We start from the raw sequence: 11,279 nt of genomic DNA, 5'->3' as shown, positions 1-11,279 counted from the left end.
CAGGATCATGACCTGAGCCGAAGGCAGTTGCCCAACCAACTGAGCCACCCAGGTGCCCTCAAATAAAATCTTTTAAAAAAAAGATCCAGTTTGAGGAAAGTACACAGTCAACTTACAATTAGGATGAGACAGGGTGCCGGGGTGGCTCAGTCGGTTAAGCGACTGCCTTCGGCTCAGGTCATGATCCCAGAGTCCTGGGATCGAGTCCCACATCAGGCTCCCTGTTCTGCGGGGAGCCTGCTTCTCCCTCTCCCACTCCCCCTGCTTGTGTTCCCTCTCTCGCTGTGTCTCTCTCTGTCAAATAAATAAAATCTTAAAAAAAAAACAAAACAATTAGGATGAGACATGGTCAGAATGAGTTTCAAGGTCCTTTCAAAGCAAGGAAGGGTCAAAGTCAATGTGAGGTACAGGAAGGTTGTCAAGGTCACAATGAAGGTTAAGAGGTTCAATATCAAGGTAATGTTTATGTGCAAGGTCAGGCTGGGGGCAAAAATCACAGGTCTTTGGAGTGTGTCTGGCTTAGCATCAGGGCTTGGGGTCAGGATTAGTGAAACAAGATGAATAAAACTCATCAATATACATTCACCTCAACAGCCAGCTCTGAGAGTTTGAGCCAATTAAGAGGAGTCTAATTAATGTAAGCATGCTCAGTCTCAATTATTTGATTTATAAAACTCCTAACTGCATGTTAGCATAAACCAAGATGGACAAGAAGTGTGCTCCATATGTTCATCTCTCTGGCACATTATTTCTCTGAGGTAGAGTGAATTAGCATGAATCTAATTAGTGCTATTGAAAAGCATCATTATTTAGTTCAAACAAGCTCAGTCTCAGACATTCTTCCTAAAGGCAAAACCTTATTGCTCGCTAGTATTAACTAACATGAACATAAGCAATTCAACATATACATTCATCTCAAAGGCATATTCTTAAGAAGTGGGAGGAATTAAGATCGATCTGATTAGGAGTTTGGATAAGAATTCCTGTTAGTGTAAGGCACCGGGGTGGCTCAGGTCATGATCTCCAGGTCTTGGGATCGAGCCCTTCATCAGGCTTCCTGCTCTGTGGGGAGCCTGCTTCTCCCTCTCCCTCTGCCTGCCGCTCCCCCCTGCTTGTGCGCTCACATGCTCTGTCAAATAAATAAAAAATAAAAACAGGGGCACCTGCCTGGGTGGCTCAGTCGGTTAAGCGTTTGCCTTCAGCTCAGGTCATGATCCCAGGGTCCTGGGATAAAGCTCTACGTCCGGCTCTCAGCTCAGCAGGGAGTCTGCTTCTTCCTCTCCCTCTGCTTGTGTTCTGTCTCTCTCTCAAATGAATAAATAAAATCTTTTAAAAAAAAGAAAAAAAAGAAGAATTCCTATTAATGCAACAAATAGCCCCAGACTCCTCACAGATTGTTGGAGTAAACTGCAAGTAAGCGCTGCAATACACATTCATACTGTGAGACAGTGAATTTGGATCAAACTAAGGCATACTATTTATTTACTTATTTAAAAGATTTTATTTATTTGTCAGAGAGAGAGCACAAGCAGGGGGAGCGGCAGGCAGAGGGAGAAACAGACTCCCCACTGAGCAGGGAGCCCGATGTGGGGCTCAATCCCAGGACCCCGGGATCATGACCTGAGCCAAAGGCAGCTGCTTAACTGACTGAGTCACCCAGGTGTCCCTAAGGCATACTATTTAAACAAATTTATATTAGTGCAACAAATTCATTTCCATTCTTCTCAAAATTCTTGTTTGAGCAAACTGAGATGAATGGAAACACAGCAACACATGTTCGTCTCAATTCACCTTTTTAAGATTTATTTATTTGGAAGAGAGCAAGAGTAAGAGCGTACAAGCAGTGGGGCGGGGGGGGGGAGCAGCAGAGGGAGAGGGAGAAGCAGGCCTCCTGCTGAGCAGGGAGCCCGAAGCGGGGCTCAATCCCAGGAACCAGAGATCATGACCCGAGCCAAAACCAAGAGTTGGACACTCAACTGACTGAACCAGCCAGGTGCCTCTCAGCCATTACCTCTTACTGTAAGTGGTCATCTCAAAATGAAAGAAGTCAACGTCAGGATGGTTATCAGTTTTAGACTGATGGTTGTGATCAGAGGTCAAGGTCCATTTCCATGTCACATTTAAGGTTAGGACCAGCGAGTATGATCGAGGAATAGGAGCCTGGTTTGTAGAAGTGAGCATCACACAGATCCATAAACCAGAGAAGATCTAGGCCATGAGGCACTAGCCATGGTGGAGTTGTAATTGTGAGCTTCTATTTTTTTTTTTCTGAAAAGGTTTATTTATTTGAGAAAGAGAGCAGGGGAAGGGGCAGAGGGAGAGAATATCCAAGCTGACTCCTGCCGAGCGTACAGCCTGATGCGGGGCTCGATCTCACGACCCATGAGATCGTGACCTGAGCCAAAACCAAGAGTTGGACATTTAACCGACTGAGCCACCCAGGTGCCCCAGTTGTGAGCTTCTGAAAATGCTATTTGTAACAAACAAACTGAGCCAAGAGTAGGCACGGGGAAAGGAACCAACTGAGGAACCTGAGAAGTGGAAATGTAGAAAAGTGTGGTGAAAGAGAATCCAAGAGCTTAGTCAATGGGGGCATTTCTAGAAGCAAAACCTACACCAACCCTGATTGAAACACTACTATTCTATAAATTTGGTTCTAGTGGCATATATTCAGTTCCAGCTGGTGACCTATAATATTAGAATACAGGGCCCCCTGCTGCCACATCTTCCTCTCCTGTGAAAAATCAGAAATCCAGAAATATGATACCTAAGTATTAGCAACTATGCCAACTACAAAACAGAAAAGAGCACAAAGGCTAATTACGCTCATACCCGACAGGCTGTGCACGGTCCACAGGCACAGTCTGTAGTTGCTCCTCCACAGGGACAATGTTTTCTCTATTCAGAGTCCCCACACCCCATCACTGTGATTAAAAACACCAAAACCAAAAACTAGGGACAGGCACTATAGGGCGGGACGTGACAAGGCCTTTCTGCCTCAAAGGCACCACATGTGCCCAGTTATGAAGGGCTCTTTGGCTTGATAAAGCATCGGCTATGATTAGCTAACATGGTCTCTACTGAGCCAAGGGTCTAGAAGAAAGAAAAAAGACAGGGCAAAGGCAGATGATCTTTGTTCTTGTTACATTTTATTGGCATCACGTTCATCTCTTTACAGAAGAACTTGGCCCACACCCTAGAATGTAGACCTTTGGAAAAAGAGGAAGTGCTCCGTTAAGCAAGCTACAATGCAGGGGCAGATCCTAGGGAGGGGGCAGAACTGCCAGGGTTCCATACCAAAGAAACAGGTTAATGAATAGTGGGCAATACTGGGAGTTGGTGGGGAAAAGGAGAAAAAGGTTTGCTAACCTAAGGATACCACAACCCTGAAAGGAGTGCCTTCTAGAACAAAGGTAAAATCACTAGGACAGATCTGTTAGGATTTTCCTTTTCCTCTTAATCAGTAGGATGCCGACCTAATAGGGGAGTTTTGAAGTGTGGAGCAGAAGGGGGGGGGAAGGGGGGGGAGGAAAAATGAGAATTTTAATTTCTGAAACAACAGCCATTTATCCATTGCACACACCACTGTATTATGCAGATCAACCTTTTGGAAAATGTAGACACAGAAGGGAACTAGACAGTGTTCCCCCTGGAGAGATGAAAAGCTTTTTGGCTCGTAAGTCTTTGATAAAAGGCGTACATAATTCTTGTGTCTCCTGTACAGAATACTGCCTCTAGCTGGACTCGGAGTTGCTAACACTCTGCAATCCAGACAGGGTTCAACCCTCCATCTTACACGCCTGCATTACAGGACTTAAACACATAATCCAAGAATTTCTTACACTAATTTATACATTTTTAATTGGTTGCATATATTAACATGTACTATAAGATTCTTTTCTAAGAAGCATTACATAATAAATGGATACTGTAAAAAGATCTGATTAGTTAAAAGTAACAAGCATTAACAGATACATACAAAACTCAGCCTGATCAGACTGGGTGTGAGCCTGTAATGAAGCATGGGGCACCAGCCTTCCCAAGTGGTAGCCTTCACAGGAGGGAGGGGTGGGGGTAGGGGGTAAAAAGACCACAAGACCGTTAAAAAAATCAGATAACTAATTAGACACAGATTAACTGTAAACAGTTCTCTCTCCCCCGTGACAAAAAGAATAAGCTTCCGATGCTGACTCCACACCAGAACGATTTCTACAGCTTGCCTGTTGTGCTGCCGTACAAGGGCTGATGTGGTGAGTGGGCAGACCCCGATGGAGTCATCACAGGCCTGGGCTGGAGTCTGTCTGCTTGTATCAGGGCTGTGTGTGTGTGTGTGTGTGTGTGTGTAAGGGTGAGTGTGTTTGATGGGGTTTCTTTTGGCAGCTGGATTCGATAGATGACTTTATGTTTTGTTTGGAAGAGGAGAGGGGGCTTGTGTTGGAAGGCCTAAGTGTGTTCTTTGTTTGTGAAGGACTCTGTGCTCTGCTCTCACTGCCCCTTCAGCAACTGCAGCTTTCCCCTGAAGGCTTGGCCCGGTCATTCTTGTCCAGTTTGATGGGTTCGGGGAATTCGTTGTACAGCTCCACCTCTGTTTCCTGGGCAGGGAGAGAGAGAAAGGTCTGTTACTCAGGGTATGGGGAACTTTCCGAGCTCAGCGGTGCTCTTCCACAGCTCTCGGTGGGCAGGGGGCTGGGGGACAGACGCGGCAGTGAAGGGAGGGCTCTGGCAGAAGGTGCTCAACTCTCAAGGGCTGACCAAGGGGACGACAGGTTTTGTGACAACCCTGGGAAAATGTGAAGAGAGAAACCGAGCAGGAAGAGCTGCAATCGATACTGAGCAGTCAGGACACAGCTGACTCATGCTCTCCATCATCATGATGGAGATCTGGTGGCTTGGGGACCACAGCCAGCTCACAAATGCTTTCTGCGTGCTCCTTATCGTCTCATCACCAACACTTTGAAAATCAGACTTCAACATGGGCTGGATTTTGGCAGCTCTTAGCACTTCCACAAGGCAAGTATGGGCTGGAGCATGAGTGCTCCCTGTCCTCTCAGTCCCAAAACATTAGTTCCCTATTTGCCATTTATTTTTCTGCACTGATGGCCCGTTTTCTTTTTTTTCCAAAGGTTTAGGAGGGTTTTGCCTCTAAATGCTGCATACTTAGAAACCAGCTATGGACGAATTTTATCACCAACTGTGGTGAGAGGTCATAGGAGATGGACCGTGGTCAGTTTAGTGCGACTTTTTGCTGAAATAACATGTGTCTAGTGAGGAGCAGCTTTCCACTTCCTGGTGCAGGAAAACAGTTTGTTACTTCAACACTGAGCACCTATGTGATAGGCAGTGTTCTATAAAAATAAAAACCTCTAAGAATACACATTAAAAAAACAAAAAGGTTTACTGAGATAAATTCAGTGGTTTTTAGTGTATTCACAAATTGGGCAACCATCACCACTAATTCCACAAATTTTCTTCACCCCATAGAAACCCTGCACCCATTAGCAGTCATTCCCCAGCCCCACCAGACACCCCCCCAAGCCTTGGCAATCACTGACATCTACTTTCTGTCTTTACAGATTTGCCTATTTTGGATATTTCATTTGATGGGACATTTGTTTTTATTTCTGTTTTTTGGCTATTATGAGTAATGCTATTATGAATATTCATGTACAAGATTTTGTGTGGACAGGTTTTTGTTTCTCCTGGGTAACACCTAGGAGTGGAATTGCTGGGTCATATAGTGACGCTTCATGTTTAACTTTTTGAGGAACTGCCAGACCGCTTTCCAAAGTGGGTGCACCATTTTACATTCCCACCAGCACCTAGGAGTATATTTAATATGAAAGGCAAAGGATGTGAAAAGTGATACAGTGTCACTGAAGGATAGCACACAAAACCTAAAAAAATAGCTGTTACGGACTGAATGTCTGTGTCTCTCCAAAATTTCTATGTTGAAATCCTAATCCCCAGTGTGCTAGTATTAGGATTAAGAAAGTAATGAAGGTGAAATGAGGTCATAAAGGGTGGGGCCCTGATCTGACAGGATCAGTGTGTCCTTGTAAGAAAAGACATCAGACAGTGGGGGTTCCCACTTGCTCGCGCTTGCTGTTGAGTACAGAGGAAAAGCCACGCACCCGAGGACAGGAGAAAGACGGCGGTCTGCAAATGGGGAAGGGAGCCCTTAGCAGAAAGTGAATTTGCTGGCACCCTGATTATAAACCTCTGGCCTCCACAACTGAGAGATGATAAAAGCCTGCTATTTTGCCACCCAGTCTGCAATATTTTGTAATGGTACCCAAAGCCACACTACTAAGAGCTCTGATGCGCAATCCCAATTAGAATCTCAATAAGGTTTTGTATTTGGGAAGGGTGAGGAAGGAAAAAGGTGGAACTGGAATAAAATTCTCAGTCTAAATGGAAAATGCACCAAAATAGCAAAAAAAAAAAAAAAAAAAACCAAACAAACCCCCAAACCAACAAAAAAACCCCACAAAAAACTCTTTTTGTCAGTCACTAGTCACTTGTCAGCAGAGGTCAGACTACAATATAAAGGCAGTCAAATCAAGACGGTCCAGGCAAGGAACATGCACGCTGCCAAACAGACTGGACGAAGACCCAATTTTGGAAGACCAAAAATAGATCCCAATATACATGAGCATTAAATACACAAAGGTAATGCTTCAGTCCACTGGGGAAAGTGGTTTATTTAACAATTTGCTGCTAATAATTGAAACAACTGGCAATCCCGCTAAAAGAAAAAAGGTGAGTCCCTATTTCCTGCCATAAGCCAAAATAAATTTCAACTGAATTAGACAACAAATAATCCAGACACAGGAAACCCAGACACTTAAAATGACACACCTAACAAAAATTACTTTTTTCGATGCCCCAGAAAGACAGCAGAGTTGGAAAAGTCACTTGCCATACCGGTCAAGTTAATTCCGGTTCACAGAAGGCTCATGGGAAGCGGCGGGCGCCCAGGCCAGTGCCACGGGCTAGCGGTGTGCAGCAGGGGGGCCCGACGACTGGCTGCACGGCAGCAGGGCCCCACACGGTGCCGGCCATTTGCTGCTGAGCAGGAAGAGAAGGACTGAAGTATGAGTGCCTTTGAGGAAAGTGATCTGGCACCATCTTTTGAAAGCGCACGTACCTTTCAATCTAACAATCTTAACTCCTGAGAGGCTAGCGTGTAGGAACAAAAAATCATTCTAATAAGGCTACAGGGACAGCAATATTCAGAGAGAGAAACTGTTGGTGATGCCAGTCAGCAGGGAGCTGGTGGAAACAATTCCCCAGACCTGTTTAGATTTGCATGCAAGTGTAGGAACACGAGGAAAAGCATATTCAGTTACTGACCTAGGTGTGAAGGTGGGTTAAAGGAAGGGGGAGCAGGGGAGGCAAAGGCCTTGGGCCTGCATCCTGTTTGTATCGGTGTTGCTCAGTGGGGGCTCTCCTAGTGTTTTGGGTGGATCGATTTCTTTCATCACGGAACACTCAGTGCAGCCTCCAGCCCTTTGAACAACCCATTCCAGGTACTTCCCTGCCCACAGGTCCAGATGCCCTGTCCTGCTGAGAACTGGTACCTTCTATAAACCGAGTTTCCTGGAGCTGGCAGGACCTGCCTTGCCCTTTTCAGCCACCACGTGCTTCCTTAAAATGTTCTCCGCATCTTCTGGTGTGCACCTCACCTGACACTCACCCGCTCCCCAAGTCTGACCATCACAGATGACTGATGGTGCCTCACAATCTGTCCTAACTCACTGGCCCCCAAAGAGCTGCTGAATCAAAAAAGCCTTCAACTCCCTCATGTCAACAAGAAGTAACGGTCTCTTTTTCTGGGAACAGTTGAGTAAACAACATAAATCAGAAAGAACACCTCACTCAAGGAATACAATTCCCAGAACTTCTGGTTAAGCTTTCCTTCTGGTGATCCAATATAACCAGTTATGAGAACGCCAAGAGCGAACCCATCTCATTCCATCTTCACAACCACCCTCCAAATCAAGTATTATTTGACAGAGGAGGGTATGGAAGCTCAAAAATGATTTAAAAACAAACAAACAAACAAACAACACAAAAAACTAGGTCTAATGATGGGTAGCAGACCTGGGATTTGAATTCAAGTTTATCCCCTCCTTCAGTAGGAGCCATCTGACTAAGGGCCTCCTAGTGGTCTCATCTCCTAACAGCATGCAGAGAGAGTAAGAACATACCCAAATAAGGGTGGCCTCAGCCTGTCTTCATTGCCCTTGCATTGTATAGGTTATTCACAAACAAGTGGAATTTCTGGAAGCTTTAGCAGAATGCCTCATTGCCTTCCCAGACAAACACACAGGTTCTTCTGGCTACATAGAAAAAAGAGCTAAGAAAGATTAAGGACAAGAAAGCCAGGCAGGGGCTGGGTCGATGGTCAGTCACCAGAGGGAGCCAGACAGCTGCAAGAGACCCACCTGTTTAAGTGCATTCCGTGCAATTGTCTGGAACGCCTGCTCCACATTGATGGCCTCCTTGGCACTGGTCTCGAAGTAGGGAATGTTGTTTTTGCTGTAGCACCAGGCCTGTGCCCGCTTTGTGGCCACCTGGAAGAGGAAGAAGGGTGTACGTGTGCTCCCGATAGAGGCAGCCAGCACGGGTGAGGGAGCAGACCGGGGATGAGGGTGTGCGGGGGTTCGAGGAAGGGAGCTGCAGGCCTGGCCAAGGTCATGCTGCTGGCTCTGTGTAATACTGCTAGGCCTCAAACCCAAGCCCATTCTACAGTCCATAGGTTCCAACCCTTAGCTACACTTACAGGCAGACGATGAAAGAGTAAGCAGCTAGCCCGGGAAGTACTGAATTGTTTCTCTTGGGACCTCAGAGGTCCCAGCCCAGGAAATGCCTGGCCGCTTGGTCTCAAGCTTTGCAGTCCCATCCCCATTACTGCTAGTGTTACATCACCTGTACCACCGAATTCTGCAGCTCTCACTGACACCCCTGCCTCTCCTACCCTAATTCCTTCCCCACCCCTAGCCCACTTCCAGGCATGAGAGGACTGTCACCTAAGGGAGAAAAAGAGATCAATGGCCAGAAATAAACCAAGCTATAATTAAGAGTCTATGCTCCCAAGAGAAATGCTATTTCAAAGTAAACCAGAGCAATTTTACTCAAATGCCCAAAGCACACATGGAGATCCAGGCAGGTCCCTGAGGTGCAGGAGCACTCGAGAATGACAAAATCTAATTATCTCCTTTCGAGTACAGAAGGAGAACTGAGGCTCAGAGGGCAAAGACAATGGCCCAAAGTGAGAGCCGGCTGGAGACAGCATGGGGATTTAAACCAGGTCTCGTGGGCCCTGGTCCTCAAAGGGTGCTGACCGGAAGGTAGTTCACATTCCCACAGGTACCTTTCTGGAGCCATTCTGGGCTTTGCATAGAACCCACCAAACCACAAGTCACCTTAGAAGGCAGTGTCTCTCATAGGAGAGGAAAACAGTAACGGGCCAACTAGAAAGCCACCATTTCCCAAGCTCCTCCTGGGTGCCAGGGCTTCTGGGTACACTGTCATCTGATCCCAGAGTATTCTTGTTATGTAAGTCAAGATTCACACTCCAAGAAATATTCCCAAATTAAAAGTGCATGAGCCACTGATTAATCAGGCAAATAAAACCATTTTTGAAATCTAAAAAAAAAAAAAAAAAAAAAAAAAAGTGCATGAGCCAGGCTTTAAATGCAAGTCTGCCTTTAAATCCAAAAGACCAAAATGCAGACTGCAACTGGCCTCAAGTCAAATTATTTCATAGGGACCAAAATGATGGCCAGTACAGGCAACTCCACAAAGTGGACTTGCTCTTCTCTTGGCATAATTTCAAAGGGAATAGCACTGCAGACTTTCACTGCCCCTGTTCTGCCACAGGGGAAGCAAAAACGGTATGCCTTTACTAGACTAGGAAGCAAGGCCCGATTCCAAGGACTGGGCAGGTAACTAGTTAGTTATGCCTCCCCTCTACCCCACTATGGGGGCACACATACACAGAGATATGCTGGGGACTGGTCCTTAAGGCACATGACTTTTTACCAATCAAAACCAAAAACAGGGGCGCCTGGCTTCAGCTCAGGTCATGATCCCAGGGTCCTGGGATCAAGCCCCGCATCGGGCTCCCTGCTTGGCGGAGAGCCTGCTTCTCCCTCTCCCACTACCCCCGCTTGTGTTCCCTCTCTCACTGTCTCTCTCTGTCAAATAAATAAAATCTTAAAACAAAACAAACCACCCACTAAAACCAGTACCTGTCATCTGAAACTTAGCTGCCACTTTTAGAAGGCCCAGGAGCCACGACCTAAATGAGGGTAGATTCATAAGCCTCCACATTTAGGATTCCCACTATCGTTAGCACTTACTTGTCTGTTTTCGAGGTCAATCTTGTTTCCCAACACAACAAAGGGGAAGTTTTCAGGATCCCGGGGACTGGCCTGGATGAGAAACTCATCTCTCCAGCTATCGAGGGTTTTGAATGTGTTGGGGGCAGTAACGTCAAATACCAGAACGCAGCAGTCTGCGCCTCTGTAGAAGGCCACACCAAGTGACTGGAACCGTTCCTGGCCTGCTGTGTCCCAGATCTGCGAGAGATAAAACATTATTCCTTGGGGGGGCACAGCACTAGGAGTGGGGGACGCCAGAGGAAACGAGCTGCATTATGGAGCCACCGAGAGACAAGCGACTTCAGATTTCAGAATTCAGGAAGCAGAGTGCAGCACCAGAGTATCCCACACAGCCCTGACAGAGAGTATATGTGACTGCATGTTCTGCAGAGGGCAGACAACGAGTCTGAACTCTGCTAGAAAATGTTTTCATCTTGATCTGGGCGGTGGTTCCATGAATAGATATTTACGTAAAATTCATGATATAAACTTAACATTTATGTACCCTGGGAACTTTCTGGGGGTGATGGAAATACAGGGACGTAATTACACACTGAATTGTACATTTAAATCTATATATTGTACTGTAGATAAAGTTTACCTAAAAAAATCAGAATGTTTTATTTATATTATGACTCAATTAAAAAAAAAAAAAGGCAAACAAAAACCCCTGAGAGAGAGAGATGAAGGGAAAGACAACAAGGACATAGTTTAGAATAGAGGGGAAAGCCAGCTTTTAATCAAAAGAACACCAGGTACTACTGACTAGCTCAAAGAACTTCATATTGTTCATTGCCATGCTAGGTTCGAGAGCAAGGATGGATTTCCTTACTGCCCTAGATCCCTAACAAGGCCACCGTGGTCAGCCTGAGAGATGGTGAGTGTTCTGAG

General features: G+C 45.9%; 1 protein-coding gene across 1 annotated transcript; it reads right to left on the bottom strand.

Moving 5' to 3' along the window:
• Positions 1-3,132: 3,132 nt before the first annotated feature.
• On the bottom strand, positions 3,133-10,625 carry LOC145719828 (ras-related protein Rab-7a). The gene is made up of 3 exons (XM_081811405.1): positions 10,368-10,625; positions 8,448-8,576; positions 3,133-4,592 (listed from the first exon to the last, which is right to left on the bottom strand). The coding sequence occupies exons 1-3, from the start codon at positions 10,602-10,604 to the stop codon at positions 4,497-4,499; spliced, it is 462 nt and encodes a 153-aa protein (XP_081667531.1). The 5' UTR covers positions 10,605-10,625; the 3' UTR covers positions 3,133-4,496.
• Positions 10,626-11,279: the final 654 nt, after the last annotated feature.

This window comes from Leptonychotes weddellii, unplaced genomic scaffold (genome assembly GCF_054177405.1).
Source record: "Leptonychotes weddellii isolate Sample4059 unplaced genomic scaffold, ASM5417740v2 HiC_scaffold_746, whole genome shotgun sequence".
Classification (NCBI taxonomy): Eukaryota; Metazoa; Chordata; class Mammalia; order Carnivora; family Phocidae; genus Leptonychotes; species Leptonychotes weddellii.
The sequence above is the reverse complement of the archived record's forward strand: the minus strand, read 5'-3'. Positions and strand labels throughout refer to the sequence as shown.

Excerpts from the sequence above, each read along its gene's own strand:
- LOC145719828 (XM_081811405.1), bottom strand. The coding sequence starts at position 10,604 with ATGTTTTATCTCTCGCAGATCTGGGACACAGCAGGCCAGGAACGGTTC. Across the intron at positions 8,577-10,367 it reads TTGACCTCGAAAACAGACAA|GTGGCCACAAAGCGGGCACA; the intron begins GTAAGTGCTAAC and ends TTCCTCTTCCAG. Across the intron at positions 4,593-8,447 it reads CACGGAATGCACTTAAACAG|GAAACAGAGGTGGAGCTGTA; the intron begins GTGGGTCTCTTG and ends CTCCCTGCCCAG.